The 26,919-nt window shown below is 54.7% G+C and overlaps 2 protein-coding genes across 21 annotated transcripts in view; both read left to right on the top strand.

Annotated features, from left to right (window-relative positions):
* ZC3H4 (zinc finger CCCH-type containing 4) overlaps positions 1 to 22,555 on the top strand; it is a 41,499-nt gene extending 18,944 nt beyond the window's left edge. The window contains 15 exon segments of the mRNA XM_059872482.1: positions 2,183 to 2,313; positions 5,730 to 5,823; positions 6,631 to 6,767; positions 9,095 to 9,193; positions 11,133 to 11,244; positions 13,317 to 13,426; positions 14,129 to 14,283; positions 14,285 to 14,323; positions 14,325 to 14,426; positions 16,083 to 16,309; positions 18,006 to 18,290; positions 21,164 to 22,302; positions 22,305 to 22,493; positions 22,495 to 22,527; positions 22,529 to 22,555. Coding sequence (XP_059728465.1) covers positions 2,183 to 2,313; positions 5,730 to 5,823; positions 6,631 to 6,767; positions 9,095 to 9,193; positions 11,133 to 11,244; positions 13,317 to 13,426; positions 14,129 to 14,283; positions 14,285 to 14,323; positions 14,325 to 14,426; positions 16,083 to 16,309; positions 18,006 to 18,290; positions 21,164 to 22,302; positions 22,305 to 22,493; positions 22,495 to 22,527; positions 22,529 to 22,555 — 2,879 coding nt within the window.
* A 60-nt stretch (positions 22,556 to 22,615) lies between these two features.
* LOC132341180 (splicing factor 3A subunit 2-like) lies at positions 22,616 to 25,925 on the top strand. 20 transcript variants are annotated; one of them, XM_059872539.1, is made up of 4 exons: positions 22,625 to 22,827; positions 22,859 to 23,159; positions 23,689 to 23,823; positions 23,856 to 25,925. In XM_059872539.1, exons 1-4 carry the CDS (start codon positions 22,683 to 22,685, stop codon positions 24,190 to 24,192), a joined length of 918 nt encoding a protein of 305 aa, XP_059728522.1. In that variant the 5' UTR covers positions 22,625 to 22,682; the 3' UTR covers positions 24,193 to 25,925. The 20 variants fall into 20 exon arrangements, 3 of the variants coding, with proteins under 3 accessions (XP_059728522.1, XP_059728521.1, XP_059728520.1); XR_009490120.1 differs by having other exon boundaries at positions 22,629 to 23,719; positions 23,793 to 23,823; positions 23,856 to 23,897; positions 24,013 to 25,925; XR_009490119.1 differs by having other exon boundaries at positions 22,629 to 23,719; positions 23,793 to 23,823; positions 23,856 to 23,897; positions 23,971 to 25,925.
* Positions 25,926 to 26,919: the final 994 nt, after the last annotated feature.

Genomic DNA, 26,919 nt, shown 5'->3' with positions numbered 1-26,919 from the left:
ATAACCCAAAAACAGAAAAAAAACCCAGAAAAAAACCCACAAAAAATAAAAATAAAACCATAAAAACCCAAAGCAAAGGTCAGGACTTGAAAACCCTTAAAGAAATAGAAAAGAACCCCAAAAAACACCAAAAATGGGGAAAAAACCAACAGAAAAACCCAAACCAAAAAGCCAAACTTCAATCCCCTCAAGGAAACCCAAAAAAACCCAAAAAAACCCAAAAAAAACCACAAAAAAAAGAAAAAAAAACAGAAAAACCCAAAATAAAGGTCAGAGCTCAAAACCCCTTAAAGAAACCCAAAGTAACCCCCCCAAAAAAATTTAAAAAATAAAAAAAAAATACTCAGAAAAACCCAAAGCAAAGGGCAGGACTTGAAAACCCTCAAAGAAACCCAAAATAACCCAAAAAAATCCCTAAAAAACCCCAGAAAAAGCCAAAATAAAGGTCAGGACTTGATACACCTCAAAGAAACCCAAAATAACCCAAAAACCAGAAAAAAAACAGAAAAAAAACCACAAAAAATAAAAATAAAACCATAAAAACCCAAAATAAAGGTCAGGACTTGAAGGCCCTCCAAGAAACCCAAAATAACCCAAAAACCAGAAAAAAACCAGAAAAAATCCCCACAAAAAATAAAAATAAAACCATAAAAACCCAAAACAAAGGTCAGGACTTGAAAGCCCTCAAAGAAACCCAAAATAACCCAAAAACAGAAAAAAAACCAGAAAAAAAACCCACAAAAAATAAAAATAAAACCATAAAAACCCAAAACAAAGGTCAGGACTTGAAAGCTCTCAAAGAAACCCAAAATAACCCAAAAAACAGAAAAAAAAAACCAGAAAAAAAACCCCACAAAAAATAAAAATAAAACCAGAAAAAAGCCAAAACAAAGGTCAGGACTTGAAAGCCCTTAAAGAAACCCAAAATAACCCAAAAACCAGAAAAAAAAACCAGAAAAAACCCCACAAAAAATAAAAATAAAACCATAAAAACTCAAAACAAAGGTCAGGACTTGATACCCCTCCAAGAAATAGAAAAGAACCCCCAAAAACACCAAAAATGGGAAAAAAAAAACCAACAGAAAAACCCAAACCAAAAAGCCAAACTTCAATCCCCTCAAAGAAACCCAAAAGAACCCCAAAAAAACACAAAAAAAGGGGAAAAAAAATAGAAAAAGCCAAAATAAAGGTCAGAACTCAAAACCCCTTAAAGAAACCCAAAATAACCCCCCAAAAAAATTTAAAAAATAAAAAAAAATACTCAGAAAAACCCAAAGCAAAGGGCAGGACTTGATATCCCTCAAAGAAACTGGAAAGAACCCAAAAAAATCACAAAAAAAACCCAGAAAAAGCCAAAATAAAGGTCAGAACTTGAAAGCCCTCAAAGAAACCCAAAATAACCCAAAAACCAGAAAAAAAACCCAGAAAAAAACCCACAAAAAATAAAAATAAAACCATAAAAACTCAAAACAAAGGTCAGGACTTGAAAGCCCTCAAAGAAACCCAAAATAACCCAAAAAACAGAAAAAAAACCCAGAAAAAAACTCACAAAAAATAAAAATAAAACCAGAAAAACCCAAAGCAAAGGCCAGAAGTCAAAACCCCTCAAAGAAACCCAAAATAACCCCAAAAAAAAATCAAAAATAATAAAAAAAAACCCAAACCAAGACCCCTGAAAATCCCAAACCGAGCCCAGAACTCCCCCACCAAAAGAAAAACCTCAAAGAAAACCAAAAGAATCTCAAAAAAAACCCCAAAAAACAAACAAACCAAAGCTCCAAAACAAAAACTCCCCTAAAAAAATCCCCAAAAAATTTAAAAATCCTCAAAAAAACGAATAAAACCTCCCCAAAAATCCCCCAAACCACCCCTTAAAAGAAAACCTAAACCAAACCAATAAAAAACCCCGCCATAAACCCCTCCAAACTCCCCCAAAATCCCAAAATCTCATTAAAAACACCTTTCAAATTCAAAAAAAAGACAATTTTGGAGCATTTCAACCCCAAAATCCCCTTTAAAAAAAACCCCAAAATTCCATTCTTGAGCATCCCCCCCAAACCTCCTTAGGAAACGCCCTAAAAATCCCCTCCAGCCGATATTCCCGCCCTGAATTCCCAGATCTTTTCCCATTTTTTTCCGTTTTTTTCCCATTTTTCCCGTTTTTTTCCCGTTTTTCCCGCAGGCCGGGGCCGAGCCCGGGGGTTCCGGGGCCGTGGGCGGGGCCAGGGGCGGGGCCTGGGACGGGGGCGGGGCCGCGGCCGCGCCCGCAGCGACCCCGAGGAGGAGGAGGAGCCCTTCGAGGAGGAGCTGGAGGTGAGAGCGCCGGGAATTCCGCCGGGAATTCCGAGCCTGTCCCGGGGTTTGGGAGTGCTGGGATTCCCGGGAATTCCTCAGGGAATTCCCAGCCTGTCCTGGGGTCTGGGAGTGCCGGGATTGCCGGGAATTCCTCAGGGAATTCCGCCGGGAATTCTGAGCCTGTCCCGGGGTCTGGGAGTGCCGGGATTGCCGGGAATTCCTCAGGGAATTCCCAGCCTGTCCTGGGGTCTGGGAGTGCCGGGATTGCCGGGAATTCCTCAGGGAATTCTGAGCCTGTCCCGGGGTTTGGGAGTGCCGGGATTGTCGGGAATTCCCAGCCTGTCCTGGGGTTTGGGAGTGCCGGGATTGTCGGGAATTCCCAGCCTGTCCTGGGGTCTGGGAGTGCCGGGAATTCCCAGCCTGTCCTGGGGTCTGGGAGTGCCGGGAGTGCCGGGAATTCCCAGCCTGTCCTGGAGTTTGGGAGTGCCGGGATTGCCGGGAATTCCCAGCCTGTCCTGGGGTTTGGGAGTGCCGGGATTGTCGGGAATTCCCAGCCTGTCCTGGGGTCTGGGAGTGCCGGGATTGCCGGGAATTCCTCAGGGAATTCTGAGCCTGTCCCAGGGTTTGGGAGTGCCGGGTTTGCCGGGAATTCCCAGCCTGTCCCGGGGTTTGGGAGTGCCGGGATTGCCGGGAATTCCCAGCCTGTCCCGGGGTTTGGGAGTGCCGGGATTGCCGGGAATTCCTCAGGGAATTCTGAGCCTGTCCTGGGGTTTGGGAGTGCCGGGATTGCCGGGAATTCCCAGCCTGTCCTGGGGTCTGGGAGTGCCGGGAATTCCCAGCCTGTCCTGGGGTTTGGGAGTGCCGGGATTGTCGGGAATTCCCAGCCTGTCCTGGGGGTTGGGAGTGCCGGGAATTCCCAGCCTGTCCTGGGGTTTGGGAGTGCCGGGATTGCCGGGAATTCCCAGCCTGTCCTGGGGTTTGGGAGTGCCGGGATTGTCGGGAATTCCCAGCCTGTCCTGGGGTTTGGGAGTGCCGGGATTGCCGGGAATTCCCAGCCTGTCCTGGGGGTTGGGAGTGCCGGGAATTCCCAGCCTGTCCTGGGGTTTGGGAGTGCCGGGATTGCCGGGAATTTCTCAGGGAATTCCCAGCCTGTCCTGGGGTTTGGGAGTGCCGGGATTGCCGGGAATTCCCAGCCTGTCCTGGGGGTTGGGAGTGCCGGGATTGCCGGGAATTCCCAGCCTGTCCTGGGGTTTGGGAGTGCCGGGATTGCCGGGAATTCCCAGCCTGTCCTGGGGTTTGGGAGTGCCGGGATTGCCGGGAATTCCTCAGGGAATTCCCAGCCTGTCCTGGGGTCTGGGAATGCCGGGATTGCCGGGAATTCCCAGCCTGTCCCGGGGTTTGGGAGTGCCGGGATTGCCGGGAATTCCTCAGGGAATTCTGAGCCTGTCCTGGGGTCTGGGAGTGCCGGGATTGCCGGGAATTCCTCAGGGAATTCCCAGCCTGTCCTGGGGTCTGGGATTGCCGGGAATTCCCAGCCTGTCCTGGGGTTTGGGAGTGCTGGGATTGCCGGGAATTCCCAGCCTGTCCCGGGGGTTGGGAGTGCCGGGAATTCCCAGCCTGTCCTGGGGTTTGGGAGTGCCGGGAATTCCCAGCCTGTCCCGGGGTCCGGGAGTGCCGGGATTGCCGGGAATTCCTCAGGGAATTCCTCAGGGAATTCTGAGCCTGTCCTGGGGTTTGGGAGTGCCGGGATTGCCAGGAATTCCTCAGGGAATTCTGAGCCTGTCCTGGGGTCTGGGAGTGCCGGGAATTCCCAGCCTGTCCCGGGGTTTGGGAGTGCCGGGATTGCCGGGAATTCCTCAGGGAATTCCTCAGGGAATTCCCAGCCTGTCCCGGGGTTGGGAGTGCCAGGATTGCCGGGAATTCCTCAGGGAATTCTGAGCCTGTCCTGGGGTTGGGAGTGCCGGGATTGCCGGGAATTCCTCAGGGAATTCTGAGCCTGTCCTGGGTTTGGGATTGCCGGGAATTCCCAGCCTGTCCTGGGGTTTGGGAGTGCCGGGATTGCCGGGAATTCCTCAGGGAATTCCTCAGGGAATTCCCAGCCTGTCCTGGGGTCTGGGAGTGCCGGGATTGCCGGGAATTCCTCAGGGAATTCCTCAGGGAATTCCCAGCCTGTCCTGGGGTTGGGAGTGCCGGGATTGCCGGGAATTCCTCAGGGAATTCTGAGCCTGTCCTGGGTTTGGGATTGCCGGGAATTCCCAGCCTGTCCTGGGGTTTGGGAGTGCCGGGAATTCCCAGCCTGTCCTGGGGTCTGGGAATGCCGGGAGTGCCGGGAATTCCCAGCCTGTCCTGGGGGTTGGGAGTGCCGGGATTGTCGGGAATTCCTCAGGGAATTCTGAGCCTGTCCTGGGGTCTGGGAGTGCCGGGAATTCCCAGCCTGTCCTGGGGTCTGGGAGTGCCGGGAATTCCCAGCCTGTCCTGGGGTTTGGAAATTCCCCAGGGAATTCTGACCCTGTCCCGGGGTTCCTGAGGGAATTCTGACCCAATCCCAGGGTTCTGAAATTCTGGGAATTCCCGAGAGAATTCTGATCCAATCCTGAGGTTTCCCATCCCTAGAGATGAGCTTGGAATTCCAGGATATTCCCAAGTGAATTCCTGAGGGAATTCCAGACCTTTCCAGGGTTCTGACCCAATCCTGGGTTTCTCTTCCCGAGATTCCAGCCCCATCCTGGGGTTCCTGAGGGAATTCCAGTCCCATCCCGGGGTTCCTGAGGGAATTCCAGCCCCATCCTGGGGTTCCTGAGGGAATTCCAGCCCCATTCTGGGGTTCCTGAGGGAATTCCAGCCCCATCCCGGGGTTCCTGAGGGAATTCCAGCCCCATCCCGGGGTTCCTGAGGGAATTCCAGCCCCATCCTGGGGTTCCTGAGGGAATTCCAGCCCCATCCCGGGGTTCCTGGGGGGATTCCAGCCCCATCCCGGGGTTCCTGAGGGAATTCCAGCCCCATCCCGGGGTTCCTGGGGGAATTCCAGCCCCATCCCGGGGTTCCTGAGGGAATTCCAGCCCCATCCTGGGGTTCCTGGGGGGATTCCAGCCCCATCCCGGGGTTCCTGGGGGGATTCCAGCCCCATCCTGGGGTTCCTGGGGGGATTCCAGCCCCATCCCGGGGTTCCTGGGGGGATTCCAGCCCCATCCCGGGGTTCCTGGGGGGATTCCAGCCCCATCCTGGGGTTCCTGAGGGAATTCCAGCCCCATCCTGGGGTTCCTGAGGGAATTCCAGCCCCATCCCGGGGTTCCTGAGGGAATTCCAGCCCCATCCTGGGGTTCCTGGGGGGATTCCAGCCCCATCCCGGGGTTCCTGAGGGGATTCCAGCCCCATCCTGGGCTCTGACCTGACCTGGTTCCCTCGGAATTCCCACGGCATTCCCGTTTTCCCAGTACTGCGACCCCGAGGAGCCGCTGGGCGACGACGACTTCGACGACTTCGCCAAGGAGCTCTCGCAGTACCGGCGCAGCAAGGAGAGGGGCCGGGGTGAGGCGGGATCCCAGCCTAATCCCAGCCCTAATCCCAGCCTAAATTCCAGCCTAATCCCAGCCTAAATCTGCCCCAAATCCCAGCCCAAGTCCCAGCTCAAATCCAGCCCAAATCCAGCCTAAATCCCATCCCAAATCCACCTCAAATCCAGCTCAAATTCAGCCCAAATCCCACCCTAAATCCAGCCCAAATCCAGCCCAAATCCAACCTAAATCCCAGCCTAAATCCAGCCCAAATCCCACCCCAAATCCAACCCAAATCCCACCCCAAATCCATCCCAAATCCACCTCAAATCCAGCTCAAATCCACCCCAAATCCCAGCCTAAATTTCAGCCTAAATCCAGCCCAAATCCCAGCCCAAATCCACCCTTAATCCCACTCTAAATCCAGCCCAAATCTTCATTCCTGGCCTGGAATTCCCAATCCCAATTCCCAATCCCAAATTCCCAAATTCCCAATCCCCAATTCCCAATCCCCAATCCCCAATCCCAAATTCCCAAATTGCCGTTTCCAGGCCGTGGCCGCGGTCCCCGGGGTCCCCGGGGGGGCCGGGGCAGCAAGGGGCCGGGCCGGGGCTGGAGCTGGGAATTCCCAATCCCAAATCCCCAAATTCCCAATCCCCAATCCCAAATTCCCAAATTCCCAAATTGCCGTTTCCAGGCCGTGGCCGCGGTCCCCGGGGTCCCCGGGGGGGCCAGGGCAGCAAGGGGCCGGGCCGGGGCTGGAGCTGGGAATTCCCAATCCCAAATCCCAAATCCCAATCCCAAATCCCAAATTCCCAAATTCCCAAATTGCCGTTTCCAGGCCGTGGCCGGGGTCCCCGGGGTCCCCGGGGGGGCCGGGGCAGCAAGGGGCCGGGCCGGGGCCGGGGCCGGGGCCGCAGCGCCGTGGGCAAGGGCGGCAGCCACGACGACGACGACTTCTACGACGAGGACATGGGGGTGAGCGCCCCAAAATCCCTGGGATTCCCCAGAAAATCCCCTGGAATTCCCAAAATCCCCAAAAATCCCCCGGGAATCCCCAAAATCCCTGGGATTCCTCAGAAAATCCCCCTGGAATTCCCAAAATCCCCAAAAATCCCCCTGGGATCCCCCAAAATCCCCCTGGAATCCCCCAAAATCCTGCCCAGACATGCGGGTGAGCGCCCCCAAAATCCCCGGGATTCCCCAGAAATCCCCCTGGAATTCCCAAAATCCCCCTGGGATCCCCCAAAATCCCCCTGGAATCCCCCAAAATGCTGCCCAGACATGGGGGTGAACGCCCCAAATCCTCTGGAATTCCTCAAAAATCCCCCTGGGATCCCCAAAATCCCCAAAAATCCCCCTGGAATTCCCAAAAATCCCCGGGATTCCCCAGAAAATCCCCCTGGAATTCCCAAAAATCCCCCTGGAATTCCTCAGAAAATCCCCCTGGAATTCCCAAAATCCCCAAAAATCCCCCGGGAATTCCCAAAAATCCCCCTGGGATTCCTCAGAAAATCCCCCTGGAATTCCCAAAATCCCCCTGGAATCCCCCAAAATCCCCCTGGAATCCCCAAAAATCCCCCTGGAATTCCCCCTGGAATCCCCAAAATCCCTGGGATTCCCCAGAAAATCCCCCTGGAATTCCCAAATTCCCCCAAAATCCCCCTGGAATCCCCAAAAATCCCCCCGGAATCCCCAAAAATCCCTCAAAATCCCCCTGGAATCCCCAAAATCCCTGGGATTCCTCAGAAAATCCCCCTGGAATTCCCAAAATCCCCCTGGAATCCCCCAAAATCCCCCTGGAATCCCCCAAAATCCTGCCCAGACATGGGGGTGAGCGCCCCAAAATCCCCCTGGAATTCCCCAGAAAATCTCCCTGAATTCCCAGAAATCCCTAAGAATCCTGCCCTGGAATCCCCCAAAATCCTGCCCAGACATGGGGGTGAGCACCCCAAAATCCCTGGGATTCCCCAGAAAATCCCCCTGAATTCCCAAAATCCCCAAAAATCCCCCTGGAATCCCCAAAATCCTGCCCAGACATGCGGGTGAGCACCCCAAAATCCCTGGGATTCCTCAGAAAATCCCCCTGGAATTCCCAAAATCCCCAAAAATCCCCCGGGAATTCCCAAAAATCCCCTCGAAATCCCCAAAATCCCCCTGGAATCCCCCAAAATCCTGCCCAGACATGAGGGTGAGCGCCCCAAAATCCCTGGGATTCCTCAGAAATCCCTCGGAATTCCCAAAATCCCCAAAAATCCCCCTGGAATCCCCCAAAATCCTGCCCAGACATGCGGGTGAACGCCTCAAAATCCCCTGGAATTCCCAAAAATCCCCCTGGAATTCCCCAAAATCCCCCTGGAATCCCCAAAAATCCCCCTGGAATTCTCAAGAATCCCCCTGGAATCCCCAAAAATCCCCCTGGAATTCCCAGAAATCCCCAAGAATCCCCCAAAATCCTGCCCAGACATGGGGATGAGCGCCCCAAATCCCCTGGAATTCCCCAGAAAATCCCCCTGGAATTTCCAGAAGTCCCTAAGAATCCCCCTGGAATCCCCAAAATCCCCCTGGAATTACCCCAAAATCCCCCTGAAATTCCCAAAAATCCCCCTGGAATTCTCAAGAATCCCCCTGGAATCCCCAAAAATCCCCCTGGAATCCCCAAAAATCCCCCTGGAATTCCCAGAAATCCCCAAGAATCCCCCAAAATCCTGCCCAGACATGGGGATGAGCGCCCTGGAATCCCCAAAAATCCCAAAAAATCCCCCTGGAATCCCCAAAAATCCCAAAAAATCCCCCTGGAATCCCCAAAAATCCTAAAAAAATCCCCCTGGAATCCCCAAAAATCCCAAAAAATCCCCCTGGAATCCCCAAAAAATCCCCCTGGAATCCCCAAAAATCCCAAAAAATCCCCCTGGAATCCCCAAAAAATCCCCCTGGAATCCCCAAAAATCCCAAAAAATCCCCCTGGAATCCCCAAAAATCCCAAAAAATCCCCCTGGAATCCCCAAAAATCCCAAAAAATCCCCCTGGAATCCCCAAAAAATCCCCCTGGAATCCCCAAAAATCCCAAAAAATCCCCCTGGAATCCCCAAAAATCCTAAAAAAATCCCCCTGGAATCCCCAAAAATCCCAAAAAATCCCCCTGGAATCCCCAAAAATCCCAAAAAATCCCCCTGGAATCCCCAAAAATCCCAAAAAATCCCCCTGGAATCCCCAAAAATCCCAAAAAATCCCCCTGGAATCCCCAAAAATCCCCATTTTTCCCATATCTTTCCCCATTTCCCCGTTTACTTTCCCCTTCCCAGGAGGGGGCCGGGTTCCGGCGGGAGGACAAGGCTCACCTGCCCTCGGACAAGAAGGGCAAGGTGATCTGCAAGTACTTCGTGGAGGGCAGGTGCACCTGGGTAAGGACACCTGGGCCACACCTGTCACACCTGTCACACCTGGGTCACACCTGTCACACCTGGGTCACACTTGTCATACCTGGGTCACTCCTGTCACACCTGGGTCACACCTGGGTCACACCTGGGTCACACCTGTCACACCTGGGTCACACCTGGGCCACACCTGTCACACCTGGGCCACACCTGGGTCACACCTGGGTCATACCTGTCACACCTGGGTCACACCTGTCACACCTGGGCCACACCTGTCACACCTGGGCCACACCTGGGCCACACCTGTCACACGTGTCACACCTGGGTCACACCTGGGTCACACCTCTCACACCTGGGTCACACCTGTCACACCTGGGTCACACCTGGGCCACACCTGTCACACCTGGGCCACACCTGTCACACCTGTCACACCTGGGTCACACCTGGGTCACACCTGGGTCACACCTGTCACACCTGGGTCACACCTGGGTCACACCTGTCACACCTGGGTCACACCTGGGTCACACCTGTCACACCTGGGTCACACCTGGGTCACACCTGGGTCACACCTGTCACACCTGGGTCACACCTGGGTCACACCTGTCACACATTTCCATCTGTGTCACACCTGTGTCTCACCTAAATCCCACCTTTTCCACCTGTGTCCCACCTGTCTCACCTGTCCCACTGTCCCACCTGCCTCTTACCTGTCCCACCTGTATCTTACCTGTCCCACCCTGTTCCACCTTTCCCTCCCCTGTCCCACCTGTCCCACCTGTCCCATCTATCTCACCTGTCCCACTCCTGTCCCTCACCTGTCCCACCTGTCTCACCTGTCCCACCTGTCCCTCACCTGTCCTATCCCTGTCCCACCTGTCTCACCTGTCCCACTCCTGTCCCTCACCTGTCCCACCTGTCCCTCACCTGTCTCCCCTGTCCCACCTGTCCCACCTGTCCCTCACCTGTCACTCCCCTGTCCCTCACCTGTCCTATCCCTGTCCCACCTGTCTCACCTGTCCCACCTGTCCCACCTGTCTCCCCTGTCCCACCTGTCCCACCTGTCCCTCACCTGTCCCACGTGTCCCTCACCTGTCTCCCCTGTCCCTCACCTGTCCCACCTGTCCCACCTATCCCTCACCTGTCCCACCTGTCTCACCTGTCCCTCACCTGTCCCACCTGTCCCATCTGTCCCTCACCTGTCCCACCTGTCCCATCTGTCCCTCACCTGTCCCACCTGTCCCTCACCTGTCTCATCTGTCCCACGTGTCCCTCACCTGTCTCATCTGTCCCACCTGTCCCTCACCTGTCCCACCTGTCCCACCTGTCCCACCTGTCCCTCACCTGTCCCACCTGTCCCATCTGTCCCTCACCTGTCCCACCTGTCCCTCACCTGTCTCATCTGTCCCACGTGTCCCTCACCTGTCTCACCTGTCCCACCTGTCCCTCACCTGTCTCACCTGTCCCACCTGTCCCACCTGTCCCTCACCTGTCCCTCACCTGTCCCACCTGTCCCTCACCTGTCCCACCTGTCCCACCTGTCCCACCTGTCCCACCTGTCCCTCCCCTGTCTCACCTGTCCCACCTGTCCCACCTGTCCCTCCCCTGTCCCACCTGTCCCACCCCTGTCCCTCACCTGTCCCACCTGTCCCTCACCTGTCCCACCTGTCTCACCTGTCCCTCACCTGTCCCACCTGTCCCACCTGTCCCACCTGTCCCTCACCTGTCCCACCTGTCTCACCTGTCCCTCACCTGTCCCACCTGTCCCACCTGTCCCACCTGTCCCTCACCTGTCTCACCTGTCCCACCTGTTCCTCCCGTCTCACCTGTCCCTCACCTGTCTCACCTGTCCCACCTGTCCCTCACCTGTCCCACCTGTCTCCCCTGTCCCTCACCTGTCCCTCCCCTGTCCCTCACCTGTCCCACCTGTCCCTCACCTGTCCCACCTGTCCCACCTGTCCCCCTGCAGGGTGACCACTGTAACTTCAGCCACGACATCGAGCTGCCCAAGAAGCGCGAGCTCTGCAAGTTCTACATCACCGGCTACTGCGCGCGGGCCGACAGCTGCCCCTACATGCACGATATCCTGCCCTGAACCCGGCCTAAACCCGGGTTAAACCTGGGCTGAACCAGGCCTAAACCCGGCCTAAACCTGGGCCGAACCAGGCCTAAACCTGGGCCGAACCTGGGCTGAACCCGGCCCAAACCTTCCCTGAAACTGCCCCCGACAGCTGCCCCTACATGCACGATATCCTGCCTTAAACCCGGCCTGAACCCGGCCTGAACCCGGCCTAAACCTGGGCCGAACCTGGGCTGAACCAGGCCTAAACCTGGGCTGAACCTGGGCTGGACCTGGGCTGAACCCGGCCCAAACCTTCCCTGAAACTGCCCCCGACAGCTGCCCCTACACGCACGATATCCTGCCTTAAACCCGGCCTGAACCCGACCTAAACCTGGCCTAAACCTGGGTTAAACCTGGGCGGAACCTGGGCCGAACCTGGCCCAAACCTTCCCTGAAACTGCCCCCGACAGCTGCCCCTACATGCACGATATCCTGCCTTAAACCCGGCCTGAACCCGACCTAAACCTGGCCTAAATGCGGCCTGAACCCGGCCTAAACCTGGGCCAAACCTGGGCTGAACCCGGCCCAAACTTTCCCTGAAACTGCCCTGAGAGGTGCCCCTACACGCGCGATATCCTGCCTTAAACCCGGCCCTAAACTCGGCCTAATCCGGGTTTTTGGATCCCTGGATATTCCTGGGTTATCCTTGACGGCCAGCTGCCCTAAAACGAGCCTAAGCCCAGGTTAAAATCAGCCCCAAATTGCCCTAAACCCTCCCTAAGCCGAGCCTAAACTGGGTTTTTTAATCCCGGGTTATTCCTGGGTTATCCCTGATGTCCAACCCAGTCTGAATCCACCCTACAACGAGCCTAAACCCAGCCCTAACCTGGCCTAAATTCACCCCAAACCTGCCCTAAACCGAGCCTACACTGGGTTTTTAATCCCAGGTTATTCCTGGGTTATCCCTGATGTCCAACCCAGTCTGAATCCACCCTAAAACGAGCCTAAACCCAGCCCTAACATGGCCTAAACTCACCCCACACCTGCCCTAAACCGAGCCTAAACTGGGTTTTTAATCCCAGGTTATTCCTGGGTTATCCCTGATGTCCAACCCAGTCTGAATCCACCCTAAAACGAGCCTAAACCCGGCCCTAACCTGGCCTAAACTCACCCTAAATTCACCCCAAACCTGCCCTAAACTGAGCCTAAACTGGGTTTTTAATCCCGGGTTATTCCTGGGTTATCCCTGATGTCCAACCCAGCCTGACTCCGCCCTAAACCCAGCCCTAACCTGGCCTAAACTCACCCTAAATTCACCCCACACCTGCCCTAAACTGAGCCTAAACTGGGTTTTTAATCCCGGGTTATTCGCAGGTTGTTCTTGATGTCCAACCCAGCCTGACTCTGCCCTAAACCCAGCCCTAACCTGGACTAAATTCACCCCACACCTGCCCTAAACTCACCCCAAACCCGCCCTAAACTGAGCCTAAACTGGGTTTTTAATCCCAGGTTATTCCTGGGTTATCCCTGATGTCCAACCCAGCCTGACTCCGCCCTAAAACGAGCCTAAACCCAGCCCTAACCTGGCCTAAATTCACCCCAAACCCGACCTAAACCGAGCCTAAACTGGGTTTTTAATCCCAGGTTATTCCTGGGTTATCCCTGATGTCCAACCCAGCCTGAATCCGCCCTAAACCCAGCCCTAACCTGGACTAAATTCACCCTAAATTCACCCCACACCTGCCCTAAACTGAGCCTAAACTGGGTTTTTAATCCCGGGTTATCCTGGGTTATCCCTGATGTCCAACCCAGCCTGAATCCGCCCTACAACGAGCCTAAACCCAGCCCTAACCTGGACTAAATTCACCCCACACCTGCCCTAAACTCACCCTAAACTCGCCCTAAACCGAGCCTAAACTGGGTTTTTAATCCCGGGTTATTCCTGGGTTATTCCTGGGTTATCCCTGATGTCCAACCCAGCCCTAACCTGGCCTAAACCCAGCCCTAACCTGGCCTAAACTCACCCTAAACCCGCCCTAAGCCGAGCCTAAGGCGGGCTCTGTGTTCCGGAAGGTTCCTTGACGCCCCCACGGGATTTCCCGTGCAAGCTCTTCCACACCACCGGGCTCTGCATCAACGGCGACGACTGCATGTTCTCGCACGCGCCGCTCTGCGACGAGACCCGGCAGCTGCTCGACAAGGTAACGCACCTGGGCACACCTGGGCACACCTGGGGCACACCTGGGCACACCTGGGGTACAGCTGGGCACACCTGGGCACACCTGGGCACACCTGGGGTACACCTGGGCACACCTGGGCACACCTGGGCACACCTGGGCACACCTGGGCACACCTGGGCACACCTGTTCTCGCACGCGCCGCTCTGCGACGAGACCCGGCAGCTGCTCGACAAGGTAACGCACCTGGGCACACCTGGGCACACCTGGGGTACAGCTGGGGTACAGCTGGGGTACAGCTGGGCACACCTGGGCACACCTGGGCACGGCTGAGTCCTGCCCAGTTGGCACCCCTTTAACCCTCTCCTCCCCAGATGCTGGCCGAGGACGCCGAGGCGGGCGCAGTCCCTGACCCATTACTCCCAGTTTAACCCAGTTTAACCCAGTTTAACCCAGTTTATTCCATTCCAATTGACCCCAGTCCATCCCAGTCCATCCCAGTCCATCCCAGTCCATCCCAGTTTACCCAGTTTAACCCTCTCCTCCCCAGATGCTGGCCGAGGACGCCGAGGCGGGCGCAGTCCCTGACCCATTACTCCCAGTTTAACCCAGTTTAACCCAGTTTAACCCAGTTTATTCCATTCCAATTGACCCCAGTCCATCCCAGTCCATCCCAGTCCATCCCAGTCCATCCCAGTTTACCCAGTTTAACCCTCTCCTCCCCAGATGCTGGCCGAGGACGCCGAGGCGGGCGCTCAGGACGAGAAAGAGCTGCAGGAGCTGCGCAAGCAGGGCATCGACCCCCTGCCCAAACCCCCCCCGGGCGTGGGGCTGCTGCCCACCCCCCCCCGGCCCCCCTCCCCCCCCCCGCGGGCTGCCCCTCCCCCCCGGGCCGCCCCCCCCTGCCCCTCCCCCCGCCCCTGGAGCCCCTGGAGCCCCCCCAGGACCCCTTCAAGAAGATCCCGTCGCTCTTCGAGATCGTGGTCCGGCCCACCGGGCAGCTGGCAGAGAAACTGGGCGTCAGGTGAGGGCACACCTGGGCACACCTGGGGGCACCTGGGGGGCAGGGGGACACACCTGGGCACACCTGGGGCAGCTGGCAGAGAAACTGGGCGTCAGGTGAGGGCACCTGGGCACACCTGGGGGGCAGGGGAACACACCTGGGGGGCAGGGGAACACACCTGGGCACAGCTGGGGGCAGGGGGACACACCTGGGGGGCAGGGGAACACACCTGGGCACACCTGGGGCAGCTGGGGGGCAGGGGGACACACGTGGGGGCACCTGGGGGACACACCTGGGCACAGCTGGGGGACAGGGGAACACATCTGGGCACACCTGGGCACAGCTGGGCACTCCTGGGGATCATGGGAACACACCTGGGGGCACCTGGGGGCCAGGGGAACACACCTGGGCACACCTGGGGGGCAGGGGAACACACCTGGGCACAGCTGGGGGGCAGGGGAACACACCTGGGCACACCTGGGGGGCAGGGGAACACAGCTGGGCACACCTGGGGGGCAGGGGAACACACCTGGGCACACCTGGGGGCACCTGGGGGGCAGGGGGACACACCTGGGCACACCTGGGGCAGCTGGGGGGCAGGGGGACACACCTGGGCACACCTGGGGCAGCTGGCAGAGAAACTGGGCGTCAGGTGAGGGCACCTGGGCACACCTGGGGGCACCTGGGGGGCAGGGGGACACACCTGGGCACACCTGGGGGCACCTGGGGGGCAGGGGGACACACCTGGGGGGCAGGGGAACACACCTGGGCACACCTGGGGGCAGGGGGACACACCTGGGGGGCAGGGGAACACACCTGGGCACACCTGGGCACACCTGGGGCAGCTGGCAGAGAAACTGGGCGTCAGGTGAGGGCACCTGGGCACACCTGGGGGCAGGGGGACACACCTGGGGGGCAGGGGAACACACCTGGGCACACCTGGGGCAGCTGGCAGAGAAACTGGGCGTCAGGTGAGGGCACCTGGGCACACCTGGGGGCACCTGGGGGCACCTGGGGGCAGGGGGACACACCTGGGCACACCTGGGGGGCAGGGGGACACACCTGGGCACACCTGGGGGGCAGGGGAACACACCTGGGCACTCCTGGGGCAGCTGGCAGAGAAACTGGGCGTCAGGTGAGGGCACACCTGGGCACACCTGGGGGGCAGGGGAACACACCTGGGCACAGCTGGGGGCCAGGGGGACACACCTGGGGGCACCTGGGGGACACACCTGGGCACACCTGGGGGTCATGGGAACACACCTGGGCACTCCTGGGGGTCATGGGCACACCTGGGGGGCAGGGGAACACAGCTGGGCACTCCTGGGGCATCTGGGGAGACAGGGGAGGGCACCTGGGCACAGCTGGGCACAGCTGGCACTCAGACAAAACACACCTGGAGCCCCCCCACGGATTCCCCTCCTTTATTCCCATTTTACCCCCATTTTTCCCCATTTTCCCCCCAAATTTTCCCATTTTCCCCCCAAATTTTCCCATTTTCACCCCATTTTTTCCCATTTCCCCCACAAATTTCCCCATTTTTCCCATTTTCCCCCAAATTTCCCCATTTTTCCCATTTTCCCCCCATTTTTTCCCCATTTCCCCCCAATATTTCCCATTTTCATTCCCTTTTTTCCCATTTTTCCCCAATTTTCCCCAATTTTCCCTCTTTTCCAGGCACCCCGGGCCGCCCCCCCCGCGCTTCCCCGGCCCCCCCGGGGCGCCGCCCCTCCCCCACCCGGAGCTGGGCCCGGGGCCCCCCCTGGGGGGGTTCGAGGAGCCGCCCCTCCCCCACCCGGGGCTGCCCCCCCCGGGCCCGCCCTTCTACGAGGGGGGGGGGAGGGGCGTTCTACCCCCCAGGAGGGGCTGGAGATGGAGCCCCCCCCCCGGGGGGGAGGGGCCAGGTGAGACCCGGGGGCACCTGGGCTGGGGGAGGGGCCGGGGGAGGGGAAATTGGGGTGGGGGAGGGGCCGGGGGAGGGGAAATTGGGGTGGGGGAGGGGATATGGGGGTGGGGGAGGGGAAATTGGGGGGGGAGGGGAAATTGAGGGGGGGAGGGGCAAAATGGGATGGGGGGGGGCAGGTGAACCCCAAATCCCCCATTTCCATCCCAAACTTCCCCTCCCCACCCCAAATCCCCCATTTCCCCCCCAGATCTCCCCTCCCCACCCCAAATCTCCCCTCCCCACCCTAAATCTCCATTTCCCACCCCAAATCTCCATTGCCACCCCAAATCCCTCATTTCCCCCCCAAATCTCCAATTTCCCCCCAAATCCCCTCTCCCCACCCCAAATCCCCCCTTTCCCCACCTCAAATCTCCCCACCCCAAATCTCCCATTCCCACCCCAAATCTCCAGTTTCCCCCACAAATTTCCCATTCCCACCCCAAATCCCCCCTCCCCACCCCAAATCTCCAATCCCCACCCCAAATCTCCAGTCCCCACCCCCAATCCCCCATTCCCCCCCAAATCCCCTCTCTCCCCAAATCCCCCATCCCCCCCCAAATCCCCCACCCCAAATTCCCCATTCCCCCCCAAATCCCCTCTCTCCCCAAATCCCCCATTCTCCCCCAAATCCCCCACCCCCAATCCCCCATTCCCCCCCCCACAAATTCCCCATTCCCACCCCAAATCTCCCATTCCCCCCCCAAATCCCCTCTCTCCCCCAAATCCCCCATTCCCCCCCAATCTCCCCACCCCAAATCCCCCATTCCCCCCCCAAATCCCCCACTCCAAATTCCCCATTCCCCCCCCAAATCCCCCACCCCAAATCCCCCTCTCTTCCCACCCCAAATCCCCCATTCCCCCCCAAACCCCCCCTCTCCCCACCCCAAATCCCCCATTCCCACCCCAAATCCCCCATTCCCCCCCCAAATCCCTCATTCTCCCCCAAATCCACCCCAAATCCCCCATTCCCCCCCAAATCCCCCCATTCCCCCCCAAATCCCCCACCCCAAATCCCCTCTCCCCACCCCAAACCCCCCATTCCCCCCTAAATCTCCCCACCCCAAATCCCCCATTCCCCCCCAAATCCCCCATCCCCCCCCAAATCCCCCATTCCCCCCCAAATCTCCCCACCCCAAATCCCCCATTCCCCCCCAAAATCCCCCATTCCCCCCAAATCCCCCATTCCCCACCCCAAATTCCCTGACTCCCCAAATCCCCCAAATCTCCCCACCCCAAACCCCCCATTTCCCCCCAAATCTCCCCCCCCCAAATCCCCCATTCTCCCCCAAATCCCCCACCCCAAATCCCCCTCTCTCCCCACCCCAAATCCCCCATTCCCCCCCAATCCCCTATTCCCCCCCAAATCCCCCACCCCAAATCCCCCATTCTCCCCCAAATCCCCCATTCCCCACCCCAAATCCCCCATTCCCCCCCCAAATCCCCCATTCCCCACCCCAAATCCCCCATTCCCCCCCCAAATCCCCCTCTCCCCCCCCAAATCCCCCATTTCCCCCCCAGATCTCCCCTCCCCACCCCAAATCCCCCATCCCCCCCAAATCCCCCCACCCCAAATCCCCCCTCTCCCACCCCAAATCCCCCTCTCCCCCCCCAAACCCCCCTCCCCACCCCAGTAATTCCCATCTCTCCCTCCCCAGACGAGTTCGGCTCCTACGAGGCCGGCGCGGGGCCCGGCGCTGACGCTCTGTTCCCGGAGGGCTCCCTGGAGGCCGAGGCTCCCCCCGGGCCGGGGCCGGGCCCGGTGCCGGGCGGCGCTCCCGGTGCTCCCGGTGCTCCCGGCGCTCCCGGAGCTGCCGTGCCCGAGTTCCTGCCCTCGGGGGCGCAGCGCGCGCTCTTCCTGCGCATCCGCCACAAGCAGCGGCCCGAGGAGCGCGCCCGCAGGGGCAGCGAGGGCGGCCGCGGCGACCGCGAGCACGACGAGGGTGAGGAGGCCTCAAAACACCCGGAATGGGCCCCGAAAACCCCCAGAATGAGCCCTGAAAATACTCAGAATGAGCCCCAAAAGTCCTGATCCTCAGCCCCAAAAATCCCCAGAATGAGCCCCGAAAATCCCCAGAATGAGACAGAAAACAACCCAGAATGAGCCCTAAAAACACCCGGAATGGGCCCCGAAAACCCCCAGAATGAGCCCTAAAAACCACCCAGAATGAGCCCTAAAAATCCTGATCCTCAGCCCCAAAAATGAGCCACAAGCAGCGGCCCGAGGAGCGCGCCCGCAGGGGCAGCGAGGGCGGCCGCGGCGACCGCGAGCACGACGAGGGTGAGGAGGCCTCAAAACACCCGGAATGGGCCCCGAAAAGCCCCAGAATGAGCCCTAAAAATACCCAGAATAAGCTCCAAAAGTCCTGATCCTCAGCCCCAAAAATCCCCAGAATGAGACATAAAACCACCCAGAATGAGCCCCAAAAAATCCTGATCCTCAGCCCCAAAAATCCCCAGAAGGAGCCCTAAAAATCCCCAAAATGAGCCCTGAAAATCCCCAGAATGAGCCCCAAAATCCCCAGAATGAGACAGAAAACAACCCAGAATGAGCCCCGAAAATCCCCAGAATGAGCCCTAAAAATACCCAGAATGAGCCCCAAAAAATCCTGATCCTCAGCCCCAAAAATCCCCAGAATGAGACAGAAAACCACCCAGAATGAGCCCCAAAAGTCCTGATCCTCAGCCCCAAAAATGAGCCACAAGCAGCGGCCCGAGGAGCGCGCCCGCAGGGGCAGCGAGGGCGGCCGCGGCGACCGCGAGCACGACGAGGGTGAGGAGGCCACTAAACACCCGGAATGGGCCCCGAAATCCCCCAGAATGAGACAGAAAACCACCCAGAATGAGCCCTAAAAACCCCTAGAATGAGCCCTGAAAACCACCCAGAATGAGCCCTAAAAATACCCAGAATGAGACAGAAAACAACCCAGAATGAGCCCCAAAAATCCCCAGAATGAGCCCTGAAAACCACCCAGAATGAGCCCTGAAAATACCCAGAATGGGCCCTGAAAATCCCCAGAATGAGCCCTAAAAATACCCAGAATGAGCCCTAAAAACTCCTAGAATGAGCCCTAAAAATCCCCAGAATGAGCCCTAAAAATACCCAGAATGAGCCCCGAAAACCCCCAGAATGAGCCCTGAAAATACCCAGAATGAGCCCTAAAAACTCCTAGAATGAGCCCTAAAAACCACCCAGAATGAGCCCTGAAAATTCCCAGAATGGGCCCTGAAAATCCCCGGAATGGGCCCCGAAAACCCCCAGAATGAGCCCTAAAAACCACCCAGAATGAGCCCTAAAAATCCTGATCCTCAGCCCCAAAAATCCCCAGAATGAGACAGAAAACCACCCAGAATAAGCCCCAAAAAATCCTGATCCTCAGCCCCAAAAATGAGCCACAAGCAGCGGCCCGAGGAGCGCGCCCGCAGGGGCAGCGAGGGCGGCCGCGGCGACCGCGAGCACGACGAGGGTGAGGAGGCCTCAAAACACCCGGAATGGGGCCCGAAAAGCCCCAGAATGAGCCCTAAAAATACCCAGAATGAGCCCCAAAAGTCCTGATCCTCAGCCCCAAAAATCCCCAGAATGGGACAGAAAACCACCCAGAATGAGCCCCAAAAGTCCTGATCCTCAGCCCCAAAAATCCCCAGAATGAGCCCTGAAAACCCCCAGAATGAGACATAAAACCACCCAGAATGAGCCCTGAAAATCCCCAGAATGAGCCCCAAAAATCCCCAGAATGAGCCCCAAAAATCCCCAGAATGAGCCCCAAAAATCTTCAGAATGAGCCCCAAAAATCCCCAGAATGAGCCCCAAAAATCCCCAGAATGAGCCCCAAAAATCCCCAGAATGAGCCCCAAAAATCTTCAGAATGAGCCCCAAAAATCCCCAGAATGAGCCCTGAAAATCTCCATTTTTTATCTTATCTTGATTTTTCCTTTTCTTTTTCCTTTCCTTTTTTACTTTTATCTTGATTCTTCCTTTTCTTTTTCCTTTCCATTTTTCCTTTTCTTTTCTTTCCATTTTTTACTTTTATCTTGATTTTTCCTTTTATTTTTCCTTTCCTTTTTTACTTTTATCTTGATTTTACCTTTTTTTTTGCATTTTTTACTTTGATCTTGATTTTCCCTTTTCTTTTTCCTTTCCTTTTTTACTTTTATCTTGATTCTTCCTTTTCTTTTTCCTTTCCATTTTTCCTTCTCTTTTTCTTTCCATTTTTTATTTTATCTTCATTTTTCCTTTTCTTTTTCCTTCCCATTTTTCCTTTTCTTTTTCTTTCCATTTTTTATTTTATCTTGATTTTTCCTTTTCTTTTTCCTTTCCTTTTTCCTTTCCTTTTTTCCTTTTCTTTTTTTTCCATTTTTTATCTTATCTCGATTTTTCCTTTTCTTTTTCCTTTCCTTTTTTACTTTTATCTTGATTCTTCCTTTTCTTTTTCTTTTCCATTTTTCCTTTTCTTTTCTTTCCATTTTTTATTTTATCTTGATTTTTCCTTTTCTTTTTCCTTTCCTTTTTCCTTTCCTTTTTTCCTTTTCTTTTTTTCCATTTTTTACTTTTATCTTGATTTTTCCTTTTCTTTTTCCTTTCCATTTTTCCTTTTTCTTTCAATTTTTTATTTTATCCTGATTCTTCCTTTTCCTTTCCATTTTTCCTTTTCCTTATTCCACTCCTTTTTTATTTTATCCTGATTTTCCCTTTCTATCTTCATCATCCCTTTCCCTTTTATCATCTTCCTATTCTCATTTGCATTTAAATTTCGATTCTCACATTGATTTCTAGTTCCATTTTCATTCCAATTCCGTTTTCCTTCCCTGTCCCCAGGTGACCCCGGCAGCTGGTACTCCAGCGACGAAGACGACGGCGCCAGCAGCGTCACCTCCATCCTCAAATCTCTGCGGCAGCAAAGCTGCGGCCGCGCCCCCACCCCCGGCCCGACCCCTCCCGGGGACCCCCCCGGCGACCCCCGCCTGCAGCGCCCGCGCCTGCGCGACCCCCGCCTCTGCCGGGGCGCCGAGCCCGCCCCGGAGCCGCCCTCGGACCCGCGGCTGGCCCGCCACGGCCCCAGGGCGGATGCTGCCCCCAGATCCGTGCCGTGCGGCGGTGAGGATGATGATGGCGAGCGGCTGCTGCGGGACAAGCCCGTGGCCATCCCGCTGGAGGCGGCTCCGGGCCAGGCGCAGCGGGACCCGCGCTGGGAGCTGCGGCAGTTCTCGCACATCCGCAAGGCCGTGCTGCTGCTGCGGCCGCCCTGGGCTCGCTCCGTGCTCTGGAGTCCCGAGGATCTCATCCCCCTGCCTGTGCCCCGCCAGGACCTTCCTCCTCCTCCTCCTCCTCCTCCTCCTCCTGCTGCTCCTCCTGCTGCTGCTGCTGCTCAGTGCGCCCTGCCCAGCTCCAGCTCCGACCCCCGGCTGCTCCGGCCGCCCTCCGGCCCCTCGGACCCGCGGCAGGCGCGGCCGAACCCGACCGAGCCTTCCTCATCCTCCTCCTCCTCCTCCTCCTCCTCCTCCTCATCCCTGCCCGACTTCGAGCTGCTCTCGAGGATCCTCCAAACTGTCACGGCCTCGGGAGGGGACAAACCCAGCGACCCCCGCGTGAGGAAGGCTGCTCCTCCTCCTCCTCCTCCTCCTGCTGCTGCTGCTGCTCCCGCTGCGGCTCCGTCGGACCCGCGGCTGCAGAAAGCTCTGGAATGCGGGAACCCCCGCGAGGATCCCATCGCTCCCTACGACCCCCGCCTCAGCTGGGGCCAGAGCAGCAGCTCCGTGCTCAGCGCCATCAGCCTCTACGACCCTCGGACTCCCAGCTCGGCCAAAGAGCCCCAAAACGAGGGGAATTCAACCCAAAAAGCCGCGGGGGACGCGACCAAGGGCGGGCAGGGCCAAGGAGGCGCCGCTGTTCCCGCGGCGCTCGGCGCTGGAGCCGCCCGAGGAGAGGGCGGAGCCCACGGACAGGTACAACAGCTACAACCGACCCCGCGCCAAAAACCCCGGCCCGGGGGAGGGGGGGCAGCGGCCAGCCCGCCCTGCACAACCTGCCCGTGCCCCCCGTGCCCCCCGTGTTCGGCCTGGCCAAGGCCGGGGCTCGCCCGGGCACCGGGAGCCCCTTCCCGGGGGGCAGCCCCGGGCGGGAGCCCCCCGAGGATGGGGGGGGACAAAGGATCCCTCAAGGACGTCTTCAAGGGCTTCGACCCCCACGGCCTCGCCCTTCTGTCAGTGAGGGAGGGGTGGGGAGGGGGAAATGGGGGGCACGGGGGGGGTGGAATTGGGGTGGGGGTGGTTGAAGAGGCTGGAAATGGGGGGTGGGGCTGCTCAGGTGCGCCCAAAATCTGGGCAGGTCTGCTTAAATGCATCCAAAATCTGGGCAGGTCTGCTCAAATGCACCCAAAATCTGGGCAGGTCTGGTCAAACGCACTCAAAATCTGGTCAGGTCTGCTCAAATTCACCAAAAATCCACCCAGGTCTGCTTAAATGCATCCAAAATCTGGGCAGGTCTGGTCAAATGCACCCAAAATCTGGGCAGGTGTGCTCAAATTCACCAAAAATCCACCCAGGTCTGCTCAAAATCCACCCAAAATCTGGTCAGGGCTGGTCAAATGCACTCAAAATCCACCCAGGTCTGCTCAAATGCACCCAAAATCTGGTCAAGTCTGCTTAAATGCACCCAAAATCTGGTCAGGTCTGGTCAAATGCACTCAAAATCCACCCAGGTCTGCTGAAATGCACCCAAAATCTGGTCAGGGCTGGTCAAATGCATCCAAAATCTGGGCAGGTGTGCTCAAATTCACCAAAAATCCACCCAGGTCTGCTCAAAATCCACCCAGGTCTGCTAAAATCCACCCAAAATCTGGTCAGGTGTGGTTAAAATGCATCTAGATCCACTCAAATCCACTCAGGTCTGCTCAAAATCCATCTAGGTTTGTTCAAATGCACCCAAAATCTGGTCAGGTCTGTCCAAATCTGCCCAAAATCTGATGTGATGTGGTTAAAACTGCTCAAAATCCACCCAAAATCTGGTCAGGTGTGGCCAGATCTCCCCAAAATCCACCCAGGAGTGCTCAAATTCACCCAAAATCCACCCAGGACTGCTCAAATTCACCCAAAATCCACCCAGGACTGCTCAAATTCACCCAAAATCCAGCCAGGTGTGTTCAAATCCACCCCAAATCCAGCCAGGTCTGTTCAAATTCATCCAAAATTTGGTCAGGTGTGGTTAAATCTGTCCAAAATCCACCCAGGTCTGCTCAAAATGCATCTAAATCCACCCAAAATCCGGCCAGGTCTGCTCAAATTCACCCCAAATTCACCCAGGTCTGCAAAAAATCCACCCAAATTCACCCAAAATCCAGCCAGGTCTGCCCAAATCTGCCCAAAATCTGATCAGGTGTGCTCAAAATCCACCCAAATCCGCCCAGGTCTCCAAAAAATCCACCTAAATTCCCCCAAAATCCAGCCAGGTCTGCCCAAATCTGCCCAAAATCTGATCAGGTGTGCTCAAAATCCACCCAAAATCTGGTCAGGTCTGCTCAAAATCCACCCAAATTCACCCAAAATCCAGCCAGGTTTGCCCAAATCTGCCCAAAATCTGGTCAGGTGTGCTCAAATTCCACCCAAATTCACCCCAAATTCGCCCAGGTCTGCAAAAAATCCACCCAAATCCACCCAAAATCCAGCCAGGTCTGCCCAAATCTGCCCAAAATCCACCCCAAATCCACCCAGGTCTGCCCAAAATCCAGTCAGATCCACCCAAATCCTCCCAAAATTTACCCAAATCCACTCAAAATTTACCCAAATCCACCCCAAATCCGAGGCTGGAGGGAAAAGTTGAGAGACTTGACCCCAAAAATTGAAATTTGAGCCCCAAAAAAGGGAACTGGAGCCCTGGGAAATGGAACCGGGGGCGAATTGAGCCCAAAAAATCCAAATTGAGCCCAAAAAAATCTCAAATCTGACCCCAAAAAATCAAATTTGGTCGGAACCACCCCAAATCCTCCCCGAAATCCAAATTCATCCCCAAAAAAAATCCCAAATCTGACTAAAAAAAACCTCAAATTTGATCCCAAAAACCCCAAATCCGCCCAATTTAACCCCAAAATTCCCTCAAAAATTGAGCCCACCCCAAATCCACGGAATCCACCCCCCAAAAAAAAACCCCCAATTCCACCCCAAAAAAATCCCCAAAATTCCCCAAAAAATCCCCAAAATTCCCTGGATGGGCCCCCGGGAGCAGCCGGATTTTGGGGCCATTTTGGGGCCGTTTTGTCCCTTTTTGGGTCCTTCCTCAGCCATAAAAATTGTAAATAAATCCCAAATTCTCCCCAAATTCCCGAGGATTTTCCCCTGCGCTGACTTGGGCTTGAAATTCCCATTTTTTCCCCAAAAAAAATTCCCAATTCTGGGGAAAAAAAAAACCCAAATTTTGAGGGTTTGAGCAGCAAAAAGCCCCAAAATTTGGGGATTTTGCCCCAAAATTCCCCTTGGTTCTGTTTTTTCTGATGGATTAAATCCGAGATTTTGGGGATTTGAGGCTCTTGCTCCAATTTTTCTGTGGGAAATGGGGGAAAAATCGTCAAAAATGGTAAAAAGTGGAGGAAAAAGGAAAAAAAAAGGTAAAAAAATGGCACAAAAATGGTTAAAAATGGGGAAAAAAGGCACAAAAATGGTAAATAAATAAAACAACAGGAAAATCCCCGAAATCATGGGAAAAACCATCGAAATTCAGCTAAAAATGGGCAAAAAAATCATGGAGAAAACATCCAAAATTCCATTTAAAAGCCATAAAAATTCAGGGGAAATTTCCAAATATGCCAAAATTTCCATGAAAATTCAAAAAGGGGAAAAAACCCAATTAAAATAAAGAGAAATAAAAATGAAAGTGCATCGAAAATCAGGGGAAATGTCCAAAATCTGGGGGAAAATCATGAAAAAGGAATTTAAATCTGCCCCAAAATGGTTTAAAATCCAAAAAAAAAAAAAAAGGGAAAAAGAAAGAAATAAAATCATGGGAAAAAAAAATTAAAATGGGATTTTTTGGGGGTAAAAATGAAATCAAAATTCCACTTTGGGAGCAGCTGGGAAGGTCCCAAAATTGGGGTTTTTCCACCCAAAAATTGGGATTTTCACTCCCCAAAATTGGGATTTTTCTGCTCAAAAAATTGGGATTTTCACTCCCTAAAATTGGGATTTTTCAGCTCAAAATTGGGGAATTTTTTCCCACTTAATAATTGGGATTTGCAGCTCAAAAATTGGGAATTTTCCATCCAAACCTGGGATTTTTTCCCACTTAAAAAATGGGGATTTTTCAGCCCAAATTTTGGGATTTTTCAGCCCAAAAATTGCGATTTTTCAGCCCAAATTTTGGGGTTTATTTCAGGTTTTTTTTCCCGTGATTTTCTGGGAATTTTTGGGGGGAAATTCGGGAATTTTTGTAAAAGATTTTCTCGGGATTGGAATTTTTGGGTTTTTCTCTCTTTTTTTTTTTGTCTTTTTTTTTCTTTTTTTTTTTTTTAGGGAATTTTTGGGGCTTTTCGAGGGCTGGGGGAGGGGCCGCGGGGGATGATGTAATAAATATGTAAATATATGCAAATGAACCTGGCTGGCTCCGAATGTGGGGGGTCCTGGGGGGGAATTTTGGGGGGAATTTGAGGAAAATTTGGGATTTTGGGGGAATTTTGGGGGTCTCAAATTCAATTTTGGGGGGTCCTGGGGGGAATTTGGGGAAAATTTGGGATTTTTGGGGGGTCTTAAAATGAATTTTGGGGGTCCCGGGTGAAGTTTTGGGGGGATTTGGGATTTTTGGGGGGGTCCCGAGGGGAAATTTGGGGGAAATTTGGGCAATTTTGGGTGGTCCCAGAAGGGTTTGGGGGGGGTCCCAAATATTTTTCCCATTTTGGGGGGTTTTTTTTCCCATTTTTGAGAATTTTTTTTCCCCATTTTGGGGATTTTTTTTCCCATTTTTGAGGAATTTTTTCCCCATTTTTGAGGAATTTTTTTCCCATTTTGGGGGAATTTTTTCCCATTTTTGGGGGATTTTTTTTCCCATTTCTGAGGATTTTTTCCCCATTTTTGAGGATCTTTTTCCCTTTTTTGAGGCATTTTTTTCCCCATTTTTGAGGATTTTTTCCCCATTTTTGGGAAATTTTTTCCCCATTTTTGAGGATTTTTTCCCCATTTTTGAGGATTTTTCCCCATTTTTGAGGAATTTTTCCCCCATTTTTGAGGAATTTTTTTTCCATTTTTGGGGGAATTTTTTTCCCATTTTTGAGGATTTTTCTCCCCATTTTTGGGGAATTTTTTCCCATTTTTGGGGGATTTTTTTCCCCATTTTGGGGATTTTTTTTCCCATTTTTGAGGAATTTTTTCCCCATTTTTGAGGAATGTTTTTCCCATTTTTGATGAATTTTTTCCCATTTTTGGGGGATTTTTTTTCCCATTTCTGAGGATTTTTTCCCCATTTTTGAGGATCTTTTTCCCTTTTTTGAGGCATTTTTTTCCCCATTTTTGAGGATTTTTTCCCCATTTTTGGGAAATTTTTTCCCCATTTTTGAGGATTTTTTCCCCATTTTTGAGGATTTTTTCCCCATT

Source organism: Haemorhous mexicanus, chromosome 36 (genome assembly GCF_027477595.1).
Source record: "Haemorhous mexicanus isolate bHaeMex1 chromosome 36, bHaeMex1.pri, whole genome shotgun sequence".
Taxonomy (NCBI): Eukaryota; Metazoa; Chordata; class Aves; order Passeriformes; family Fringillidae; genus Haemorhous; species Haemorhous mexicanus.
Note: the sequence above shows the minus strand (reverse complement) of the source record. Positions and strands in the feature narration are given on the sequence as shown.